This window comes from Mauremys reevesii, linkage group 4 (genome assembly GCF_016161935.1).
Source record: "Mauremys reevesii isolate NIE-2019 linkage group 4, ASM1616193v1, whole genome shotgun sequence".
NCBI lineage: Eukaryota > Metazoa > Chordata > Testudines > Geoemydidae > Mauremys > Mauremys reevesii.
The window spans coordinates 117,969,060-117,990,091 of NC_052626.1; the positions used below are offsets into that span (position 1 = coordinate 117,969,060).

Genomic DNA, 21,032 nt, shown 5'->3' on the forward strand with positions numbered 1-21,032 from the left:
CAATTCTGTTCAATGTCAATCAATGATTTAGCATAGAGAGTACACTTATAAAATTTGCAGACAGTACCAACCTGGGAGGAGTTGCAAGTGCTTTGGAGAACAGGATTAAAATTCAAAATGATCTGGACAAACTGGAAAAATGGTCTGAAGTAAATAGGATGAAATTCAATAAGGACAAATGCAAAGCACTCCACTTAGGAAGAAACCATCAGTTGCACATATACAAAATGGGAAATGACTGCCTAGGAAGGCGTACTGCGGAAAGGGATCTGTGGGTGACAGTGGATCACAAGCTAAATATGAGAACAGTGTAACACCATTGCAAACATCATTCTGGGATATATTAGCAAGAGTGTTGTAAGCAAGACTCTAGACGTAATTCTTTTGCTCTACTCCATGCTGATTAGGCCTCACTTGGAGTATCGTGTCCAGTTCTGGGAAAGTCCAGAGAAGAGCAACAGAAATGATTAAAGGTCTAGAAAACATGACCTATGAGGGAAGATTGAAAAAATTGGGTTTAGTCTGGAGGGTTGAATGGGTGCAGGGGTCCCGGGGAGCAGTTAGGAAGGAGGGGGGTTGGATGGGGCAGCAGGGGGCAGTCAGGGGCAGGGGTTCTAGGGACGGTCAGGGAGAAGGGGTGGTTGGATGGGGCAGGGGTCCCAGGGGCATTCAGGAATGAGTGGAGGGGTTGGGTGGGGTTCCGGGGGCAGTCAGGGGACAGGGAGCAGGGTGTGTGTGGATGGGGCAGGGGTCCTGGGGGGGCCATCAGGGAACGGGGGGGTTGGATGGGGCAGGAGTAGGAGGGGACTCTCGGGGGGGGCGGGGATTGGGGCGGGGGCCGGGCCCACGCCTGGCTGTTTGGGGAGGCCCAGCCTCCCCTAACTGGCCTGCCATACAATTTCCAAAAGCTGATTTGGCCCTCAAGCCAAAAAGTTTGCCCACTCCTGCTCTAGACCATTTTTTGCAATTTTAGAGCTCTGGAAAGTCTATAGTGTTTTGTATTAGCTACCACTACTTCTGAATAAAATTAAAAGGAAAAACTACTAGAGTTGCAAATTTACACTTAAATCATACATCAGAAGGTGGAGTACGCACCTAGGGCTCCAAGCTGCAAAGTCCTGACCATTTCCTATGATGTGCTGAGCACCTTCAACTCCCATAGAAGCCATCAAGCACTGAGGGAGCTCAACATCTTTCCAGGTGAGAACAGGTGGACAGCAGTCCAGAAGCCAAGGCAATGGTGAGCTGGGTGGATGGAGTCAGGATGGGGAAGGTGGGATAGAGCGCTGCAACTGGTGCCAAACAGGACATGGACTGGGGCACCATCTTCTTGACACAGAGTAACCTCACCATCTGGGGCACCAAGAAAAGAGAGGAGAGGGCTCCTGACTGAGTGAAAGGGGTAGAGGCAGACACCAGCTTAGGAGAGAAGAGAGGAAAGCGGTAGCAGCAGGAGATGGTCCCAAACTGGAAGTACAGATCTAAGGAAGGGTAGTGAAGAGATCATCAGCTCTCTGCAGCAGGGACTGTCTTTTTGTTCTGTGTCTGTGCTGCACCTAGCACAAGAGGGTCCAGGTCTCTGACTAGGGCACAACCACAACACAAACAAGAAAATAATTTATGAAAGGACCTCCACACATTAAAACCTGATGTAAAACTGCTCCAAAGGCCGGATCCAAGTCCACTGAAGTCAATGGGAATCTCTCCATTAACTTAAATAGGCTTTGGATCAAGCTCCTAATGCCCAGAGGGCAGCTCAAAAATATGCCAGTGTTTGAAAAAGCACAAGAGAAATATCGATCACCCAAGCACATACAGCCCTTCATGGGTCCTTACTACTTTCAGAGACAGGATTAGAGCCCATCTCTCTTTGACCTAGGAGGCATGGGAGTTAAACTGGTGCTGTTACAATGGTTTAAAGCCTCACATGTTGTCCCTGAATGTTCCAAGGTTTCAGGGTTACAGTCCATCACAGTCTGCTATGGGCTTTGAAGATAAAACATGCTATGCAAGTACAGTCTCATTATTATTCACAAAGTGCCTAATTGGGGAGGTTTCTTTGTTGGACTCTTTGGCAAAGCTGCATTGGTGTATTAGGTTTCACTTTATACGTTTTAATTTTTAAGGTGCACAAAACCAGCCTCTCAGCTCCAGCATTTTGGGTGCCTTCTGCTCTGACCCTTCACTGGAACGGCACTCCAGTACCAATCATCCACTGATTGGGATGGAAGGCAAGAGTGTGCCCCAAGAACTGACACAAACAATTAAACAGCTTAGCTGCTCTCTAACGTGTCAGGTACATCCAGTACTGCCCCAGTGATGTCCCATTGACATTTCAATGGGCCATCCAAACATTAAAGGCACAAGGTGACTGCACAGGAGCTGGAGGATAAGATCCAGCAGTCAAGCAGTGAAGGAACCTTAAGTGCTAGGTATGGTTGTCTCAGAAAATGTATCAGAGCAGAGGAAAGGCAGAGAAGGTGGAGAGCAGCATAGAGTATTTATGACAGATTAGTGATGGGTTCAGTGTTAAACAAAAACACATCAAATATGTTCTTTTGGGTGCAATGGGAGGCTGCGTTTTGCAAATGCTCTCTATAATGCATAAGACAATGGGGTGGAGTTACACTTCAGTCACTTCAAGGGGGAAATTTAACGTGTGTTTGGGCAGTGCTGGTGCAGAGAGCATGGGTTTACTCTGTGCAAAGAGTCCTGATTTCCCAGGAGGGGACAATGAAAAATGACTACAAGAGGGGAAGCCATGAGATACTGGAGTTGGAAACTTTGCTAACTGGACCCTCGCACACCTCAACTCCCCTCTTCTTTGGTCAGCAGCAGCCCTGGGACACGGGAGGCTGCATATTTCCAAATCCTGGGCAGAAGCCCCACAGCCACAGAGCATGTAAACTGGGGAGCAAGAACGCACTCTGCTTGCCTGATTCCTCTACAGCTGGTCAGGGAGAGAGCTTCTGAATTCCCTGTAATCCAATGGCTTTGAACAAGTAGACAGTGTTAAAACATACAACTGCAACAAAGGGATGCCCAGGTTAGATGTGACATCTTAGTGCAATAGTGTGACCCATTTATAATCTCGTCACTAGTGAAATCACTTAAATGCTAACGAAACTTTCACTACCAGGGAAGCTATCTGATCCCATAATTTCTGTGACTCTGACCCCCTAATCTCCCAAAATTGGGAATCGGCTTCACCTAGCCTCAGCAGATTCTCTGAGGCATCTCCTAATACAGTAGCTATGTACCTAACTACTAGAGGTTGGGATGATTTCTTCATTAATGTTTGTAAAGTGCTCTGAAGATATAAAGCGCTAGATAAGTGCTAAGTGTTGTTATTACCACCCGACCTCAGCCTACTGGGCAAGGCAGGAACATGCGCCCTTTCCCCAAGGCTAGCAGACGGCTTGAGGCAGGGTGTCACCCTGTCCACGCTGTAGCACCCTCAGCAGACTGCTGCAGGTGGTGAGCCTAGCCTGCTAGTCCGACTCCCTAAATTCTGCACACTCCCCTTGTTATTCTAAACTGTAGTGCTCCCTGTAATGCCTTCCTGAAAATCACCTTTTAATTCCCTTACCATGCGTTCTTGCCCTGCACTTCCAATGGAGGATGGTATTAATAGCTGTTCTTGTACTGGTGCCAGACCCATTCATGTTGTCAGCACAATGCTGGTTAACTGTTGCTGCAAAGCCAGCAAGGGGAACACACCACACTGCTCTTTTTGGTAGGGCCTATTAAAAAAAAAAAAAAGAGGAACTTTGTTGCTCAGCAACTAATAGATTAAAAAAAAAAAGATATTTAGAATCTGGAGGACATTCTTCCTTCTGATTGCCGGAGTCTTAAGAAAGGTCACATTTGGAATCTAAACTACTGGGACAGTTAAAAGGTTTTGTTTTAGTATTTATAAATGGAAACGTCTGCACTCCCAATGACTAAGCACTTCATGGTGGGGACTGGGGACTCTACCCTACAAGATACTGTCACGCTGGACACATAGGAGCCAATTCAACATTGCCATGCTGAGTGGGGGTAAAAACGTTCCTGTTCTTATTTGGTGCCATTTTACACTGTTTTTTGTTTGGTGTTTGTACAGCAGCTAGCACAAACAACCAACAACAAAGCTGTACCGTGATGGTGGATTGGACCCATCGATTCCCGTTGTGTAATGGGGCTAACCTATCAGAAGCATGGAATTCTCACTGTACTGGGAATTGCACAGCCAAGGGCTCCGGTAAGATGGGGCTTTTTACTACTGACTCAAACAGGAGATTCTTTTCCGGTGAAGGAGGGCAGAGCTGCAGAGACACGGATTGGTTCTGCTGAGTTCTGATATGAAGTCTTTTTCCAGTTAGAGGACTCTTGTAGGTCACAGTATGTTTAACTGCTTAGGCAGTTAGTCTCCCTCCTGCTTCCATCATCGGAAAATCCCTTCCATTAATTCGATAGAGCCAGCAGGCTACCCTGGGCACTGGAATTGAGAGCAACAGGAGGGGTTGCTCAGTCACAATTTTGTTGACAACATACTGGGGCTTTTTAACCAGTTGTCGTGCAGTAGGGTGAAGGGGATGAACCCTTGTGGGGGGGGGGGCGGGGGAGGAGGCATGCAGCTTCCCCTTGGGCTTGGATCAAAGGGCCTCCACTTTGAAACAAGGATTTGCAATAACAGCACCTCCTGCCCCCTCCACTCTCCCCTCAGCCCCCAAACTGAGGGAACGGCAAGGGAAGGGGAGAGAGAACATTCTTCTTGCTCCAGGAAGGCTTTCCAATTTGCGTAATGAATACCTTCTGAAAAGCTTAGCAGCTCTGTAAACATACATGAGATTTCAACACTTGGTAAAGGTTCATCTTTTCCCTGAACTCCGATGGCAGAGACCAGCGTTGGTCTGCGGGGAAAGTGGACTGACGACCAGGAACAGGCCCAAGGAGGCTCCCAGGCTCCACAGGGACCTGGCAGATAATGCTGGGCACTGGCAAGCCTTTTAAATACCAAAAGCTAGTTTAAACCAATCCATCCATGTGGTATTGAGATGAAAATCCTGTCAGTCTGTGATGGGAACGTCTCCAGTTTTGAGTGGTCCAGGGAGCTGTGAAGTGATGAAGGCGAGACCCAAGAGACCTTCTCCACCCCTCTTATGGAGGACAGATGCAGCAGTGGCCTTCAGCTCTCTAGTACATGGATTTCCTTTCTTCTCAGAAGAAGCCTGGTAGTCAATGAACTCAGAGGTAATTGGGGAAGCGAAAACACACAGTGCCAGCCTGATTCTCGCTGTGCCTGGTCAGGGAGAGGGTGGCTGCATTCCCCGGGAATACAGCTCCAATGGCTTTAAAACGGGAGAGAGTGTCTTATAAAAACAAACACCATGAAAGGGTGACAAATTGGTGCTTGGGTCAGACATGACGTGTTAGTGCAATTGGGCCCAAAGTCGCAATCTGCTCACTATTGACACCACTTAAATGACAACAGGGAGGTAATCCAACCCTTACTTCTGTTATTCCAGTCCTCTAACCTCAGGGAATCCACCCCCTGACTCCAGCAGACTCCCTCAAGCAGGAAATCTGAGCCCTGTGCCTCAGCAGATGCCCCAAGGCAGGGAATCTGCCCCCTGATTTAATCCAGTAGGCTGAGGTAGGGAAACCAAACATCTAACTCCATTGATGAGACCCTCTTAGTGTAGCAGGCTTTGAGAGGCAGTACATCTTCTCCCAAACTTAAGCATACGACCCAGCATACGGAATCCATCCCCCTGACGTCACTATGCCACCAGCATGGCACCCCTGAAGGAACATTCTCAGGCGTCTCCTCCACTTCCGAACTGCCCAATGACCAGCTCCTCCAAGTGTTATCCCAGCATTCAGCTCATGGGATTGGCTCTTGGAGCCTCACCCCTTCACTCCTGCACTAGAGGGCTGAGATCATGAGGTCCTCCTGCTTGGCAGGGCTGGTCACATGACCAGCTGGAGTGGAAGTCCGGATTTTGTCAGTGACCAGGCATTCCTGGCTGCTCATGCCTGTGGGAGTGATGTCCATAAGCTCCCCAGATGAACTCAGAGGGAAGGAGGGTGAGACCGAGATGCCAGAAGAGGGATCTGCTGAGCCAGCAAACAACCTAGGGGGCTTGGGGACTAGGTTGGGCTCATACTGTGCTCTCAGCAGGATCTCCTGATCACTGACTGACTTGGGCATCTCAGCAAAGTCACTGGAGCTGTCAGATACCATCATGCAGTAGAGGTCCTGGAAGGAGCTGCTTTTGCTGTCCAGGTTAAAGAGGCTGTCTATAAATTCAGCAAACTCCAGCACTTGTGGACTGGGCACATCAGTGAGCCGTCCATTCTGGAGGGTCAGTTCCTCCCGAGGGGTGAAGGAAACGTGGTCCCCTTCGCTACCAGCCCCTTCCTCACTGCCGCGTCGCTGGGGGGTAGTGCCACCACTGTTGTGCAAGGCCTCCGGGGGCTGGGTCTCCTGGGAGTGTTTGGAGAGGCTGTCGGCAGCAAGCAGCTCTGTCCGTGAGCTGAGGGAGGGGTTTTCCTCAGGGATAACGGGGTCTATATAAAAGCAGTGCGTCTCATCCTTCTCCATGACAACGTGGAGGCTGGGTGAACCGCGGATGCTCCGAAAGCCAGAGGAGCGCCTCGACTCAAAGCTGTAGATGGACTCATTGTCAGACAGACTTTCCATGGTAGCGAGAGGAGCGCGACGGTCCTGCAGGTCCACAGACAAGCGCTCCTTGGTGTCCAGAAGCAGTAGTTCCACGGGGTCCTTCTGCACAGGAGAAAGGAGCTTGGTCTCATAAAACCCCTCCAAACTGATTTCAGAATGGGACTTGCTCCTGCAAAGAGACAATAGAAACATGAGGTAGCTGCATGACTCTGAAACCTGACTGATACCAGCTCATTCCTGTGTAAATGAGGGAGTCCCAGACACCATCTCTCCGCACTGACATAGCTCTGCTTACAGAGTGCACATCAGATATCACCTCTGGGCCCAGCACTGTCACATACACCTTGGCAGTCAGCATCTCAATCTCCACCTCCTACCTTCCAACACTGTCAGTTAAAGCTCTCGCCTGCCACAAATTTAACCCATCACCCTGTACCTAGTTCCCTGAGTAGCCTCTCCCCTGGAAGGAAATGATGGAAAGTGAAGCAGCAGCAGGCTCCAATCCTGGACTGCCCTATCTCTGACCCTCCCTTTCACAGCACAAGGCTTGAGAGAGTAACCTCCTCTCCCCTTCACCCACCTCCAAAACAAGAATAGCCTCACATTATTCCACTCTAGAGTCTGCTCTGGCTAGAACATGGAAGTCTCTCTCCTCTGGGTAGTCAACAGCCTCTTCCTCCTCTCTGCTTGCTCTTACCTCTCTTTTTGGCCTCATTGTAGCCTTCACTAATCACAGAATGAAGGACTGGAAAGGAACTTGAGAGGTCATCTAGTCCAGTCCCCTGCGCTCATGGCAGGACTGCTCCCTCCTCTGGCTGCTCTACTGTCATGGTTCTGCCCCTGCATAGCCTCTCACTCTGTCTCAGGTGATGGCTCCTGCTCAGGGCCTAGAAACCCTCTGTTTCCAGTCTTCTCCTATTTTCTTATCTCATCTATTTCTTTAACTTCAGCTATTACTCAGTTTTATCCCAGGGGTACATATTTCAACACCTTTAATGACACCGTCATGTTCAGCCTCCCTATATATCTTAGCCAGATAAGTGCACGGCTTCCTCTCAGCTTCCTTTATCTGAAATCTCAGAAACAGAAGTCCTTTTCTGGGATAGAAGTGGCCCCTTCAAGCACAGCTCCGTCTCTTCACCCCCATTTGCACCAACCGTCTATAGCAAGGGTCGGCAACCTATGGCACGCGTGCCAAAGACGGCACGCAAGCCAATTTTTAATGGCACGCTGGAGCCTGCCTGGACTCCAGCATGCCATTAAAAATCCTGCCCAGCCTCGCCCGCTCTCCTCCCCATGCGGGAGCAGGGAGCAGAAGCATAGACGTGCGCACAGGGTGGGCAAATGGCCCCACTCTCCCGGCACGGCAAGCCGCGGGGTCCGCGCTCCGGGGTCGGAGCGCCGGCTGAGCGCAGCAAGCTGCCGGCCCCTCCCCCGCCTCCTCCCCTCCCCTGGAGCCCTGCTGCCGCGTGCAGCGCTCTGGGGGGTCGGGGCTGTGCGCTCCCGCAGGGCAGCGTTTGGCTCTGCGGGGAGGCAGACACGCTCCCTGCTGAACTGGAGCTCTGCCGCCGCCGCGCGCAGTGCTCTGAGGGCCGGGGCTGTGCTCTCTGGCGGGGCCCATGTCTGGCTCTGCGTGGAGCCTCAAGGTAAAGAACCCAGGGCTGGGAGGGTTGGATAAGGGGTGGGGGCAATCAGGGGACAGGGAGCAGGGTGGGTTGGATGGGGAGGTGGGGTCCCGGGGAGGTTGGGGCAGAGGTCTCTGGAGGGGGCAGTCAGGGAGCAGGGGGAGTGGGATGGGGCATGGGAGTCCTGGGGTTTGTGAGGGGACAGGGGGTGGATAGGGGTCAGGGCAGTCAGGGGACCGGGAGCAAGGAGGGTCCTGGAGGGGGGCAGTTAGGGTGGGGGGGGTCTCTGGAGGGGGTGGTCAGGGGACAAGGAGCTGGGGGGGTTGGATGAGTTGGGAGTTCTGGGGGTCCTGTCAGGAGGCAGGAGTGTGGAGAGGGGTTGGCGCAGGCAGGGAGTCGGGGAGGTTGGATTGGTCGGGAGTTCTGAGGGTCCTGTCAGGGGGTGGGGAGTGGTTGGATGGGGCATGGGAGTCCCGGGGGTCTGGCTGGGGACGGGGGTGTGGATAAGGGTCAGGGCAGTCAGGGGCCAGGTAGGGGATAGGGTCCAGTCCGAGGACAAGGAACAGGGAGGCTTAGATAAGGGGTGGGGTCCCAGGACAGGGTAGTCAGGGGACAAGGAGCAGCGGGGTTGGGAGTTCTTAGGGGGGCAGTCACCCAGCCCTCTCCCCTGAGCCCTGACCTCCACACACACACCACGCCCTCTGCCCTGAGCCCCGCACACACCCCAGGCCCCTGCCCTGAGCCCTGTACCTCCCTCATACACACCCAGCCCTCTGCTTGACTCCTTCATCCCCCCACACTCAACCCTAGCCCTGACACCGGCACCCCCACCCATACCCAGCCCCCGCTCTGCTCTGACACCTACACCCCCCCACATACCCAGCCCCCAGCCCTGACTCCAGCCCTCTGCCCCCAGCCCTTTGGGTCCCGGCCCCGCACAGCATGCTGCTGGTCTTGGGTTCTGGCTGACGGACCCTTGCCAGCCGGGGTCCCGGCCGCAGGCCTCGCTCAGCCCTCTGCCAGCCTAGGTGAACAGAACCCCAGACCAGCAGCGAGCTGAGCGGGCCGGCAGCGTAAGATCAACATTTTAATTTCATTTTAAATGAAGCTTCTTAAACATTTTGAAAACGTTGTTTATTTTACAATACAACACTAGTTTAGTTATATACTATATAGACTTATAGAGAGAGACCTTCTAAAAAAACATTAAAATGTATTACCGGCACGCGAAACCATAAATTAGAGTGAATAAATGAAGACTCGGCACACCGCTTCTGAAAGGTTGCCGACCCCTGGTCTATAGTCTTCCTCCTCCATCGCTCATGTCTACGAACTGGCCTATCTCCAATGCAACCATGTCCATAAGTCACTCCCTCAGCTTCACATTTTCTGCAATCTTCATCCAAGTCCTTTCCTCCTCTCACCTTGACTACTGCAACTCTCGTTCTGTGGCCTCCCCAGTCCCAGCTCTGCCAATCCCAGCACGTGCATATGCCCCCAAACCCTCACACAGGTACAACCACACTCGTTTCCTTTCCCCTACACAATTCCACTGGCTCCCCATCTCATTCTGACTGAAAATTACCTTCCTTGTTTTTATAACTCCCAATGGTCTGTCTCCAGCCAGCCTCACAGTCACTGCCTACTCCCTTTCCAACTCTCTCTGCCCTGGCCTGCTTCCTGTCCATCACTAATCTGGCCTCCCTCACTATGATAGTCTTCTTCTCTGCAGCTCCTGCCAGCCTTCCTGGGTTCATCTGCCTTACAGTCTCTTCATTTCACATCTCAGTTGGGAACATACCTTCCCCCCTTGCCCATGCCTCTGTACTTCTCTCTTCCTCTGCAATTTTCTGTAATAACTTTATTTACGCTATAAATCATTTTGGGATACACTTTACATGAGCAGCTATACAAAATGTAGCATTCTGCTCACCATGACAGTCTCAGATAGTATCTATTACCATTGATACCATCTATTACTACCAGCACCATCATATTTACAGGGTATTGGAAAATAGAAATCTACTCTGCAGGGATGCAAGCTTTGCCCCACCACCAAATCCCAGTCTTGTCCCAAGGGAAACCCCTTCTTTGCCCTGGAGTAAGAAGGAAAGTTGCCATGTCCTTTCACCACTGGGTTTCACTTTGCTGTATCAATGGACTTTTAGCATGATATGATCTTCTTTATTTCCTAGGTAAAAATCCCACTTGAGCAGCTACTGAATCTATACTTCACACATGGGCCAGTCACAATTTTCAAAGGGTACTTGTGACTCTGGCAGCACAGGTGCCAGCTCATGCCAAGGCCTTAGGTCTCAACTGAACACTGACAAATATATAGCTGGAAACCAATCTGGCTCACCTGTGTGTTGGTATCGTTAACATAGGTATTAGAGTATGCAAATGTGCTTAGACTTTATGAAATGTTTGTAAACTGATGCTTGCATTAATCTCACTTATAATATTTGTATCCCATGTTATAAATTAATATTTAAGTGTTTGCTCTATAACTGTAAAAGTGTAACTGCAAATCACCAGACAGGAGAGAGGCATTCACAAAAGTGAAATACTACTTTGCCTTCGGAGATGTTAGCTCCGGCCCAACAAAAGAAGGCCCATCAACACCAGACAAACCATTGTGGAACATCAGAGGACAAAAGACTTTGTTAGTTGCTTCCACCCACCCACCCCCGGCCCTGCTCATGAAGAGAAGACAATTCCTCCCAACAGCTGAACTTGCAACTCAAAGCAGAAGTAGGGAAGGAATAAAAGGCCCTAACAAGGAGAAACAGTATCTTTTATGCAAAAGATCCCCAGTGCCTGGTCTGGGTTAGCCCTAAAGGACATACAGAGCTTGCTTATTATAGAAGCTTTTATTACCTTTTGAAACTTAACACTGGAACTCATTTGTGTGTGTGTATGTGTTTAGCTACTTTAAACTTTGTAAATAACTCTCTTATTTCCTTTTCTTAGTTAATACATCTTTAAATAGTTTATTATAGGACTGGCTGCAAGTGTTGTCTTTGGTGTGAGATCTAAGATGCAACTGACTTGGGGTAAGTGACTGGTCCTTTGGGATTGGGAATAACCTGAATATTACTAGGATCTTTGGTTGGAGGAACCATCTATCAAAGGTAACCTTACCTTGGTGCCAAGATAGATCAGAGTTCACAAGGGGACTGTCTGTGACTCCATGTTAAGGCTGATGTAGTGCTTGAGGAGTTCACACTTGATAATAGCTTGGTGAAATCTAAGTACAGAACTCACAACCAATTTGGGGTTTGTACCCTGCTTCTTAACAGTCCATACGGCGGTTGGTCTCATGCTCTTGAGCCACTGCAGGACAGCTTGGCAGTGATCAGGGATCCTGTGGGAGGCAACAACCCCTCCACAGGCCTTGGGTAAAGTTTTCAAGGAAATTAAAGGCATATCCTTACTTGACGCTGCTGTTCCTTCTGTCCACTGTTATGGCTCCAATCCCGATCTGTAATGAGGGTCCGCTGGGCAGGGGCTGATTCTGGAAGATCAATTCCGGGTTGAGATCCACTTCTGTTGGACTCACCATCACTTTGGCTGCAGAAAGCAAGGCAGTTTTGCCCTTGTTGTAATTCTCCAAGACCTAGTCAAAATAAGATCAGCTTTGCTCAGTGACCGTTTCTGTTCTGACCGCTGAACATCCCCCAGACAAGCCAACTTATCCCCGATTTGCTTCTTATCAGCAGCCTTTGCAAGCCTAGAGGGATCTCAAAGGCAAGGATCATTCCTAGGATCACACACGCTGATATTATACAAATATTGACACTAAAGCCACACTGTCAGTAGGTACCGCTGGAACCCAGCAGGGGGAAAGCAACTAGGGACCCTGCCTGTGGTAGCCCCATGAGACCTGGGTAAAGCTATGTGCCACTGCCTCATGACTAGGAACTGTATTTGTATCATTCTGCAGCCCTTATCCATGTGTGGGGGTAGGCACTCAGATGAGCAGTCCCATTGACTTAAATAAGGGTTGTAAAATCAGGCCCAATGACTTGAGACACGTCCTGCTGTGTGACATGTAGATGCCTAATATTGCCTCTGTAGCACAGTGGAAAGATTCTACAGAGGCTCTAGCCCAGGGGTCGGCAACCTTTCAGCAGTGGTGGGCCAAGTCTTCATTCGTTCACTCTGATTTAAGGTTTCGCGTGCCAGTAATACAGTTTAATGTTCTTAGAAGGTCTCTTTCTAAGTCTATAATATATAACTAAACTATTGTTGTATGTAAAGTAAATAAGGTTTTTAAAATGTTTAAGAAGCTTCATTTAAAATTAAATAAAATGCAGAGCCCCCCGGACCAGTGGCCAGGACCCAGGCAGTGTGAGTGCCACTGAAAATCAGCTCGCGTGCCGCCTTCGGCACCCGTGCCATAGGTTGCCTACCCCTGCTCTAGCATGTTGGGAGGTGCTGGACAACTCAGGGACCTCCACATTCATCACTGCTGCCCCACTGAGGAAGTTGTGGCTTATTAGATTAACTTTGAATACATGAGCAGTCCTTTGGCAGAGAGAGGTCGGATGTGGGATGGGCAGGTTCTGCAGGAAGGAACCAAGGAGCAGACAAGACTAAGGAGACAGCTGAGGCTGGGGTTCACACTGTGCTGTTTTGGAAATGCAGCACGGTCAAGTGGATAGGCACTTAACTGAGACTCAGAAGACCCAAGTTCTATTTCCAGTTCTGCAATTAATGAGCTATGTGACCCTGGGCCAGACTTGCCCACTCTGTGCTTCAGTTTCCCTTCCCACTCTTTGACCATCTTGTCCATTTAGACTGTTAGTTCTCTAGAGCAGGGACTGGCTCTTACTATGTGTATGTACAATGCCTAGTACAATGGGCACCAATCTTGGTTGGAGTCTCTCAATGTTACTGGAATACACTACTATGTATAAGAGTTAATAAAACCAGGTGCCAGCACGTGACTTTTCGACTCTCCAACAAGGGCATAGCTTTGGTTTGGAGCAGCTGAGTGGGGAGTCTACCAGCTTACACCCTCGTTCAACCTCCCCATCTCCTGCCACTCCCAGGGTCTGAGACTCAGAAGCTATATTGCCGCGCTGAGTCTCCCCCTACCCCTCCTGATACCAGAGACTCAGACGCTCAGCATTACCTTGTTGAGCCCCTCCATGACCACATAAGGGAGGTGTTCATGCAGCATTGCTGGGGAGATGATGACTTCATTAAACGCTTTATTGTCGCCCCAAATTGCAAAGTAAGTGGGATCCTCCTGTTCACAGCAACTGGAATAGAAGTCAGGGATCAAAAGAGAGGGAGAGATGGAGACATGGGACAGCATGTGAGTCAGAGAGCGGGAAGGAGGGAGAATGTGAGAAGGAGACAGTGGGGACCAGAGACAGAGAACAAGAGAATGGGAGGGGCGCGGTAAAAGAGAAGAGATGTTGAGTTACATATACTGCTGCCACTGCTCCCAATCCTGATGCAAGATCTCCCCTCCTTCTATCTCCTCCCCAGGACAGACACAACTATCACAGGATGGTGCTAAATAACTCCCACTTACAGACAAAGCAAGCTGTGGCTTTCCTGAAGGCTATCCCCTTGGGTCCCTTTCCAAAACTGAAGTGTGCCTCCCCATCCCGGGCATGGCTGCAGCTCCAGCTGTACTTACCAGCACTGCTCGGCAGGGTGATTGTGCACCACATGGATGATGCGGCCAGGTGGATAGAGTGGCGTACTGGCGGACAGGGCAATAGTTAGGTCACTGGGGTGAGTCCAGAGACGGCTACTGGTCACTGAATTCCCTTCAGTCTCTTCTGGGAGCTCTGACTTGGGTATACACTTTGTGGCACCCACGATGATTCGCCACTGTCCAAGAAGAGAGAAAGGAGGAGAATGAGGTGATGCAACGGACCGTGATGTCGAAATACAGAAAGGGACAGTGTGGAGATGAGAAAAAAGAATAGGATAAAAAGCCAGGGGAGAAGGGGGCGCACAGTGTCATATTCCTAGGGTCACTTCACATTAGACTGTTGCTGGGTTTGGTTAAACAGGATACATAACACCTTAAAAGTGTCCCAAAACAACAAAATCGGGCTTGTGCCCTTATTTGCCCTTATTTGCTTAATCAGAAAACAAAGGGAAGTTAAAAGGTCTCCTTTGCTGAAGGTTTCCTTAGAGGAGCCAGAGACATGGCGTGGAGGTGTTATCAGCCTGCACTGGAGGGCCAGGTATGGTGAATCTTTTACAAAGACATATTTTCTCATACCTATTTATTAGGCATTTGAGTTAAGTAGACATTAGCAACAAAAGAAAGAAAACAAAGTTTTAAAGAATCTGCATAAAAACCACTTCCCCTCTCAGTTTCGCTTCCCTGGTCCTTGTGAAATCATAATCCCAACAGTTTTATATACCCACAGAACACTGCAAGAAAAGCAGCATAGACAAAAGCTGAATTTCTAATGTGAAAAACAAGCAGAAAACAAACAACCCAAACAAACAAAAAAACCCTTTCAAGCATGTCACACTACACAACCACACAAAAAGACACAGAGTCCTTTTTCCCCATTTACAGGTCACCTTTAAAATCCTTGATATTAAAACTGCTACTAGTGTTAATAAGGTTTCTGTTATCAGTTAGATCAGGAGTGCCCAACCTACGGCCCACCAGAGCATTTCCTAAGGCCCACGGCCTGCTTCAACATAATATACTAACGGCCATTTCATTAGCATTTGTTTACATCATTTCCATTTACACAAGTGTGTAAATAGACAATACTGTACCTAGAAACATGCTATCTAAATACATATGAAACAAGCTGAACTTAAAATATAAATCAATATGGGTGACTTTAAATCTTATTAAAACAGGTTGAAACTGTTTGGCCCACACAAGGTTGTGCTTAGGTTTATGTGGTAATAAGGCTGGACACCACTGCCTTAGAATGCTGGCATTTCCCAGTCTGCTGGAAATGAATCTTTATGACATAGTATACATATAAATCCTCCATCTCCAAAGGGTTAACATAATCTACTTAACCCAAAACTGCACAATGAAATAGACACCATGGAGCCATAGGTATAAAACTCCACACCTGCTCCATTACTTAGTCCATTACTGGCTATTGCTCACTAAAGGCCAGGAAGAGCTAGAACTGGAGTGTGAGATTCTAAACAGATTCAGCTCAGGACACCACCTATTCGTTCAGTCTGGTGTTTCCATGCAAATAATTGTCAAGGCTTTTCATTCCATGTGGATTTGAATTTTCTTACCTTTGGTTTGTTACTTCTCTGGAGAACATCAAGAAGCTGCCGGCGAAATCCCTCTAGCTGTGAGAGACCAATCCTGGAAGAGAGTGAGAGAGAAAGGGTGTTAGCTACAACTGCACAAGTGACTCCCAAGAAGTAAGCATCACAACAGAAGTACCAAGGAGAGGTGGGACTGACAGAACAGAAGAGCGATATACCACAATACAAGAGATGGTACAAAGATTTGGGAGATGCCACGATACAGATGACCCAAGAAACAGTACAGAGATGTGAGATTACACAATATAGGTAATGAGGTATAAGAAGCCAGAGATAAATTGATAAGATAGTGTATGGGTATGAGATGTGACAATACAGATAACCAAGGAGATGGATACCGAGGTGTGAGATGGCATGAGGCAGGTAGATAGTACCTAGTGTGACGTCACAACACGAGGAACCAGGAAAATGGTTCAGAGATATGAAAGACTACAAAACAGGTAAGCCAAGGAGATGGTACAGCAGTGTAAGACACAACCATATAGATCATCAGGGAGACAATGGACAAATGAGAGATGTCATCATATAGATTACCAATAATAATAATACTCAGTACTTCAGGGAGCTTTTCCTCCAGAGATCTTAAAGCACTTTACAGAAGTGGGTCAGTATCATTATCCCCATTTCAAAGATGGGGGGGGAGACGCACCATGAATTGATGGCAGAGCTGGGACTAGAACCCAGGTCAACTGGTCCAAAGCCCCAGCCATTAGGCCACACATCTCCAATGAGATGATAAAAAGGTGCAAGATGTCCAACTCCAGGTCACCGGGGAGAGGGTACACAGGCCTGAGATGACAGAGCACATGGAACCAGAGAGGCAGTACACAGGTGCGGGATGACACAATACAGATACCATGAAGATGGCACAGATATATCAGATGTAACAATGAACATAATTGTGAAGTCAGGATATTCACCTTTTTACTCATACGGGCAACTGAGAGAGAGGGGAGGGATATGCCAATACACAGGTGTGTGATACACCAATAAAGGTGTCCAGGTAAAAGATACAGCAATACAGGTAACTAGGAAAAGAGGGACAAGTAAGAAGCACATGAGGACAGGTAAATGAGGAAACTGGAGATAGATATGATCTGGGGGGAGGGGAGTTCAGACTGGAAACAGGTGCATTTGGTATAAAACAAGTGGATACGGAAGTGAGGAATTCAGAGATTTTTCAACTTGCCTGGGGACTAGATCTTTGCCAAGCACGACAGCAGTCACAAACTCTTTTGAGTACTCCATGGCATCCTCACTGGAAGAGAAATAGGATCCAAGAAGAACAAGTAGGATTTCACTGGCAGAGACTGGCACTCCATGGCCAAATTGCTCTTGGCCTCTGAAGGGTCTGATTTCCAAGAGGCTGGATTTGGGGGATTGTGGTGTTGTGCAGGCCACAATTTCTGTTCCTCACGGCATCTGGGGTTTCTATCTTGCTCCACAGGTGCTAGGCTTGAAATCCACTCCCTGTGCCCCAGGCGCTATTAGCCCTTGCATACACTTAGGAAAGGAAGTACTCAAATATTATGCCTCAAATTGAATCTCCCGTAATCTTCGGATGGCCAGGTCACTTGAGAGAGAGAGGAAGGACAGAACACCCCATGCCCTTCTGAGACTGACACTACATGGTGCTTATGGGATTAAGAACATCACTTTCTGCACCACCCCAACCCCGCTGGCCCAAGGTAAGTGAGCCAAGGCTCCCAGATCGCTGTTCGTTATGCAGATTTACATCTTCATTGGCCTCTATCTGAATCATGGCCTCAATAGATAGAGGCCAACACTACTGACAGAAGTCAAATGGCAGGGTCCACAGACGTCACTGCAAACCACGTTAGAGTGCAATGAAGATCAGAAATATGATAAGTGGAGGCACCCCCTAGAGCTATTGGATAGTCTGAGGTTTAACAGCACACTCTACCCATGGTTGTGTCAACAACAGCCAGAGGAAATCTGAATAGATAAGCTACAGAGTTCCCTCAGTGACTATCCTGGGGAGTAATCCCTTGGACAGTCACTGCAGAGGACATTCTGTCCAACAGATACTGTGGAGACTCCTATCATGGTAACTGTCTTGAAGGATAATGCCCAGAGTGATTGCCATAATGGGAAACCCCACCGCGTGCTACAGAGACACGGGACTATCATCATGGATGAGTCTCTGCAGCTGCTGTAAATACCCCCTGCAATGACAGTCGTGACTGCTCAAGGGACCCCACCCCTCTCTACGTCGGTCAAGATGGGTGATTTTTTTTTTTAAACTACTATATGAGTCACCTGCTGTATATCTATCTGCAATGGACAGAGGAGCACAGCACCCTGAATCACATAATATGCAGTGAAGGATGTGGGAAGGGAAACATTGTCTGGGCTGCCAGCCTCTTGACTGTGGCTTGCGCTTGCTACTGTAAACAGGGTGAAGCTACAGTATTAGCCAGGGGACTCCTGTGCCATGTGACTTCACAGATTTAGTAAGTGTCTGGGGCAGCTGTCCACCTGGCATCAAAATCAAGATCCAAAACAAAGACAGACAGAACCAGGCCTGTTGGAAACAACCAACAGCAACATCAGCTTCTACAGTAGATTGCCCCCCATGGCTGTAAGTTCTTTAGGGCAGGGACTGTCTCTTGCTATTTTTCAGTACAGGACCAAGTACAATGAGGCCTTGGGGTGCTATCATAGTACAAATAACACATAATAATGATCAGCTGCAACCCCCCAGTCAGGTCTCATCTTCCAACACATACCTCAGCAGCCCCCCTGGGGGAGAATAGGCATAGCACTTCAGCGATGGGTACTGCGGACGCAGCAGGAAGGACAGAATGGCAGCTGTGCCTGCCCCTAGGGAATGGCCCACCACAATCAGCCCATAGTGTTTTGTTCCTCTGCCCTGCAAAACAAAGACCAGCTGAGATACTGGAAGAATTTGGGCACCTTTCTACAATGCTCCCCCGGCTCAGCAAAAGCTGACTCTCCCATGCACTAGTGCTCCAGACCGTCCCTCCTTCCACCAATGGAAATTAATTATGGCCTGGTAGGAAGAAACATTCTGGAGTGGTCGTGGAATTCAGATTCCATGCTGCCTCAGTCTAGGATACATAATGACAGTTCCACCAAGCAAATCCCATCCCTGCCCTGGAAGGACCCTTCTTCTGAAGTGAAAGTCGAATTCCCTCAGTCCTAGGAGTCACATCAATAATTTAGCGGGGGCCCAACTATGCCCCATCTGACGGATGGGAGTAGGACACTTTTGTTACTACCTGTGAATCTGTCTCCTCATAGCAGGAAACCCATGAGCCTGGAGACAGAATGCGGGTAACCACATCCACTACCATTCACGGAGGCAACTTGAATAATTTTCAGGACAAGGGGGACTAGTTCCAGAAACCTTTTCAGAGGGAAAACTTAGAGATATGTGTGGCGAGAATAACCACAGATGCATATCTAACAGACTGGGGTGCTCCCAATGGGTTGCACACTTGCCAGGGAAAATGGTCTACTCTGGAAAGAAGGATGAATATAAATTTGCTGGAATTGAGGGTGATCAGGAAGGCCACAGAATGTCTAGTTCCCCTCTTGACCTCATCTAGGTTCAGAGTGACAATTATGCAATAGTAGCTTACATAAATGGCCAGGAGGAATTTCAATCTCTCCTCCAAGAATAGAGACTCTACGCATTTTACACTGGTGAAAAAGTGGAAGCTGCTGGTTTTGGCCACCTAAGTACAAAGCAAACACAACATTCAGGCCAAACAGCTGAGTCAAAAGATTCTGTGCCCATGGAGAATGGGAAATGAATAGACAACCTCCATCCATTCATCTTCAGGAATGAAGAACTCCACAGATCAATTGTTGGACTTTTCTTGTTGCAGTCACTGGGAGAGGAAGGCATGGAAAGATCGATGCATTCTCAGTTCAGCAGTCTGGTCCCCTAATGTGGGCGTTTTTTTCCTTTCTCGCTCCTTGCTCACGTAGCCAGAGTACTCCTGAAAACACCAAGATCTGGCCCCACAGTCCTTAGTTTTCCTGGCTCCTAGAAATGTTAGTTTGTTCCCTTGAATTCTATCTCCCACTAAAGGTCCAATCAGATGCCAAAAACTGAGAAATTCAAATGAGTGCTTGGAACTTGGATGGCTGCATCTTATGGAGTTTAGATATTCTCAATAGCTGGCAGACTTATTCTTGTAATAAAAAAAAATCCACTTCTGAACTTTACTATTGCATTTGGTGTAAATTCAGAAGTTGGAAGCTCTAGGCCTGGCCTGAATCATAAAGCTTACTAATAAAAAGCTATGTTGGCTTTATCAAAGCTCTGAGTCTCAGTTCTCTGCATGACCAACAGCAGCACTAGGGGCCCCTAGGCTATAAGGAAGGTCTACCATCACATCCTCAGAACTCCACGTTTATCAATTCAGGGATCAAACCTTTTCCTCCAATTAAGATGGGAAATCAAATCTGGTACTAGGACACAAAATGGAACTATTAGAAGCAACCTCTACAACACTGCTGGGTTTTTTTTAATCAGTTTAAAGTAGCATTCTTAAATGGCCAACGCATCTACTAGGAGGGTAAGTGAAACGAATGCTTTTTCCATCAAAGAACCATTTCTTTAGCTTCTTTCTGGTAAAGTTGTCCTTCAAACAGCAATTGACTATTTCACAAAGTTGCTTCCCCAGAGCATGTTAATGGAGACATCTCCTTATCTTCCCCAGGGCCAGATCCTACCAAGTGACACCAAATTACATCTGCTGAAGATTGGACCTATCATATTTAAAACAATCTTACCAAAAGGAAGTCAAATTAAATTGCCTTGATGTGAGATGGATGATCAAGTATTATTTAGACAGGAACAAAAACAAGATTTGTGTGTGCAATGTGCAGGAGAGAATTGAGGTATCAGAGCTTCTAACACCACTATATTCTTGCAAGTCCGGGCAGCAATTATTGAGGTCTATGGAACAGCAGGAAAATTTCCCTCTCATGAGTAAGAGCTCACTTAATAAGGCCAATTTCCACTTTCTGGGGTGAAAGAAATAGAGCATATTAAGAAATCATCAGAGTAGTGACCTGTGCGTCCCTCCATCCATTTACCACACATTACAAGGTGGACATCTCACTGGGGTATTTGGTTATCAAGTCCTGCAGTCTGCCATCCTTCCTTGATCCCTCTTTTCCTTCTTCCTCTCCTTTTTGGTTTCTAGATTGCTTGCTAAATCCCAATAGTCCGTCTTCAGATCAAGGCCTTCTTTGGACACGAGAACAGGGCAATCTTCTCATAGCAGGGAATCTGACAGTCCAGAGAAACCCTCCCTTAGCTAAAAGTTAACCATTCTGTCAGTGTGGTATAATTTACATTCACTTTGGAGGGCAGCATTCTGCAGTTGTGGTATGGTCTTCTTCATGGTACAGGAAGATCAGCTCATGCAAAAAGTATATATCTG

General features: G+C 48.2%; 1 protein-coding gene across 7 annotated transcripts in view; it reads right to left on the reverse strand.

Annotated features, from left to right (window-relative positions):
• Positions 1-21,032, reverse strand: part of DAGLA (diacylglycerol lipase alpha) — a 110,027-nt gene that overhangs the window by 8,226 nt on the left and 80,769 nt on the right. For 3 of the 7 annotated variants that reach the window (XM_039536508.1, XM_039536506.1, XM_039536507.1), the window contains 7 exons: positions 18,339-18,481; positions 16,778-16,846; positions 15,553-15,625; positions 13,952-14,148; positions 13,436-13,565; positions 11,733-11,914; positions 914-6,839 (listed from right to left, as the gene is read on the reverse strand). In XM_039536508.1, the coding sequence (XP_039392442.1) occupies positions 5,912-6,839; positions 11,733-11,914; positions 13,436-13,565; positions 13,952-14,148; positions 15,553-15,625; positions 16,778-16,846; positions 18,339-18,481 (1,722 nt within the window). In that variant the 3' untranslated portion in view covers positions 914-5,911. Of the gene's footprint in view, positions 1-913; positions 6,840-11,732; positions 11,915-13,435; positions 13,566-13,951; positions 14,149-15,552; positions 15,626-16,777; positions 16,847-18,338; positions 18,482-21,032 lie in introns of those variants that run through there. The other 4 variants (XR_005597906.1, XR_005597907.1, XR_005597909.1 and 1 more) reach the window with 4 other exon arrangements.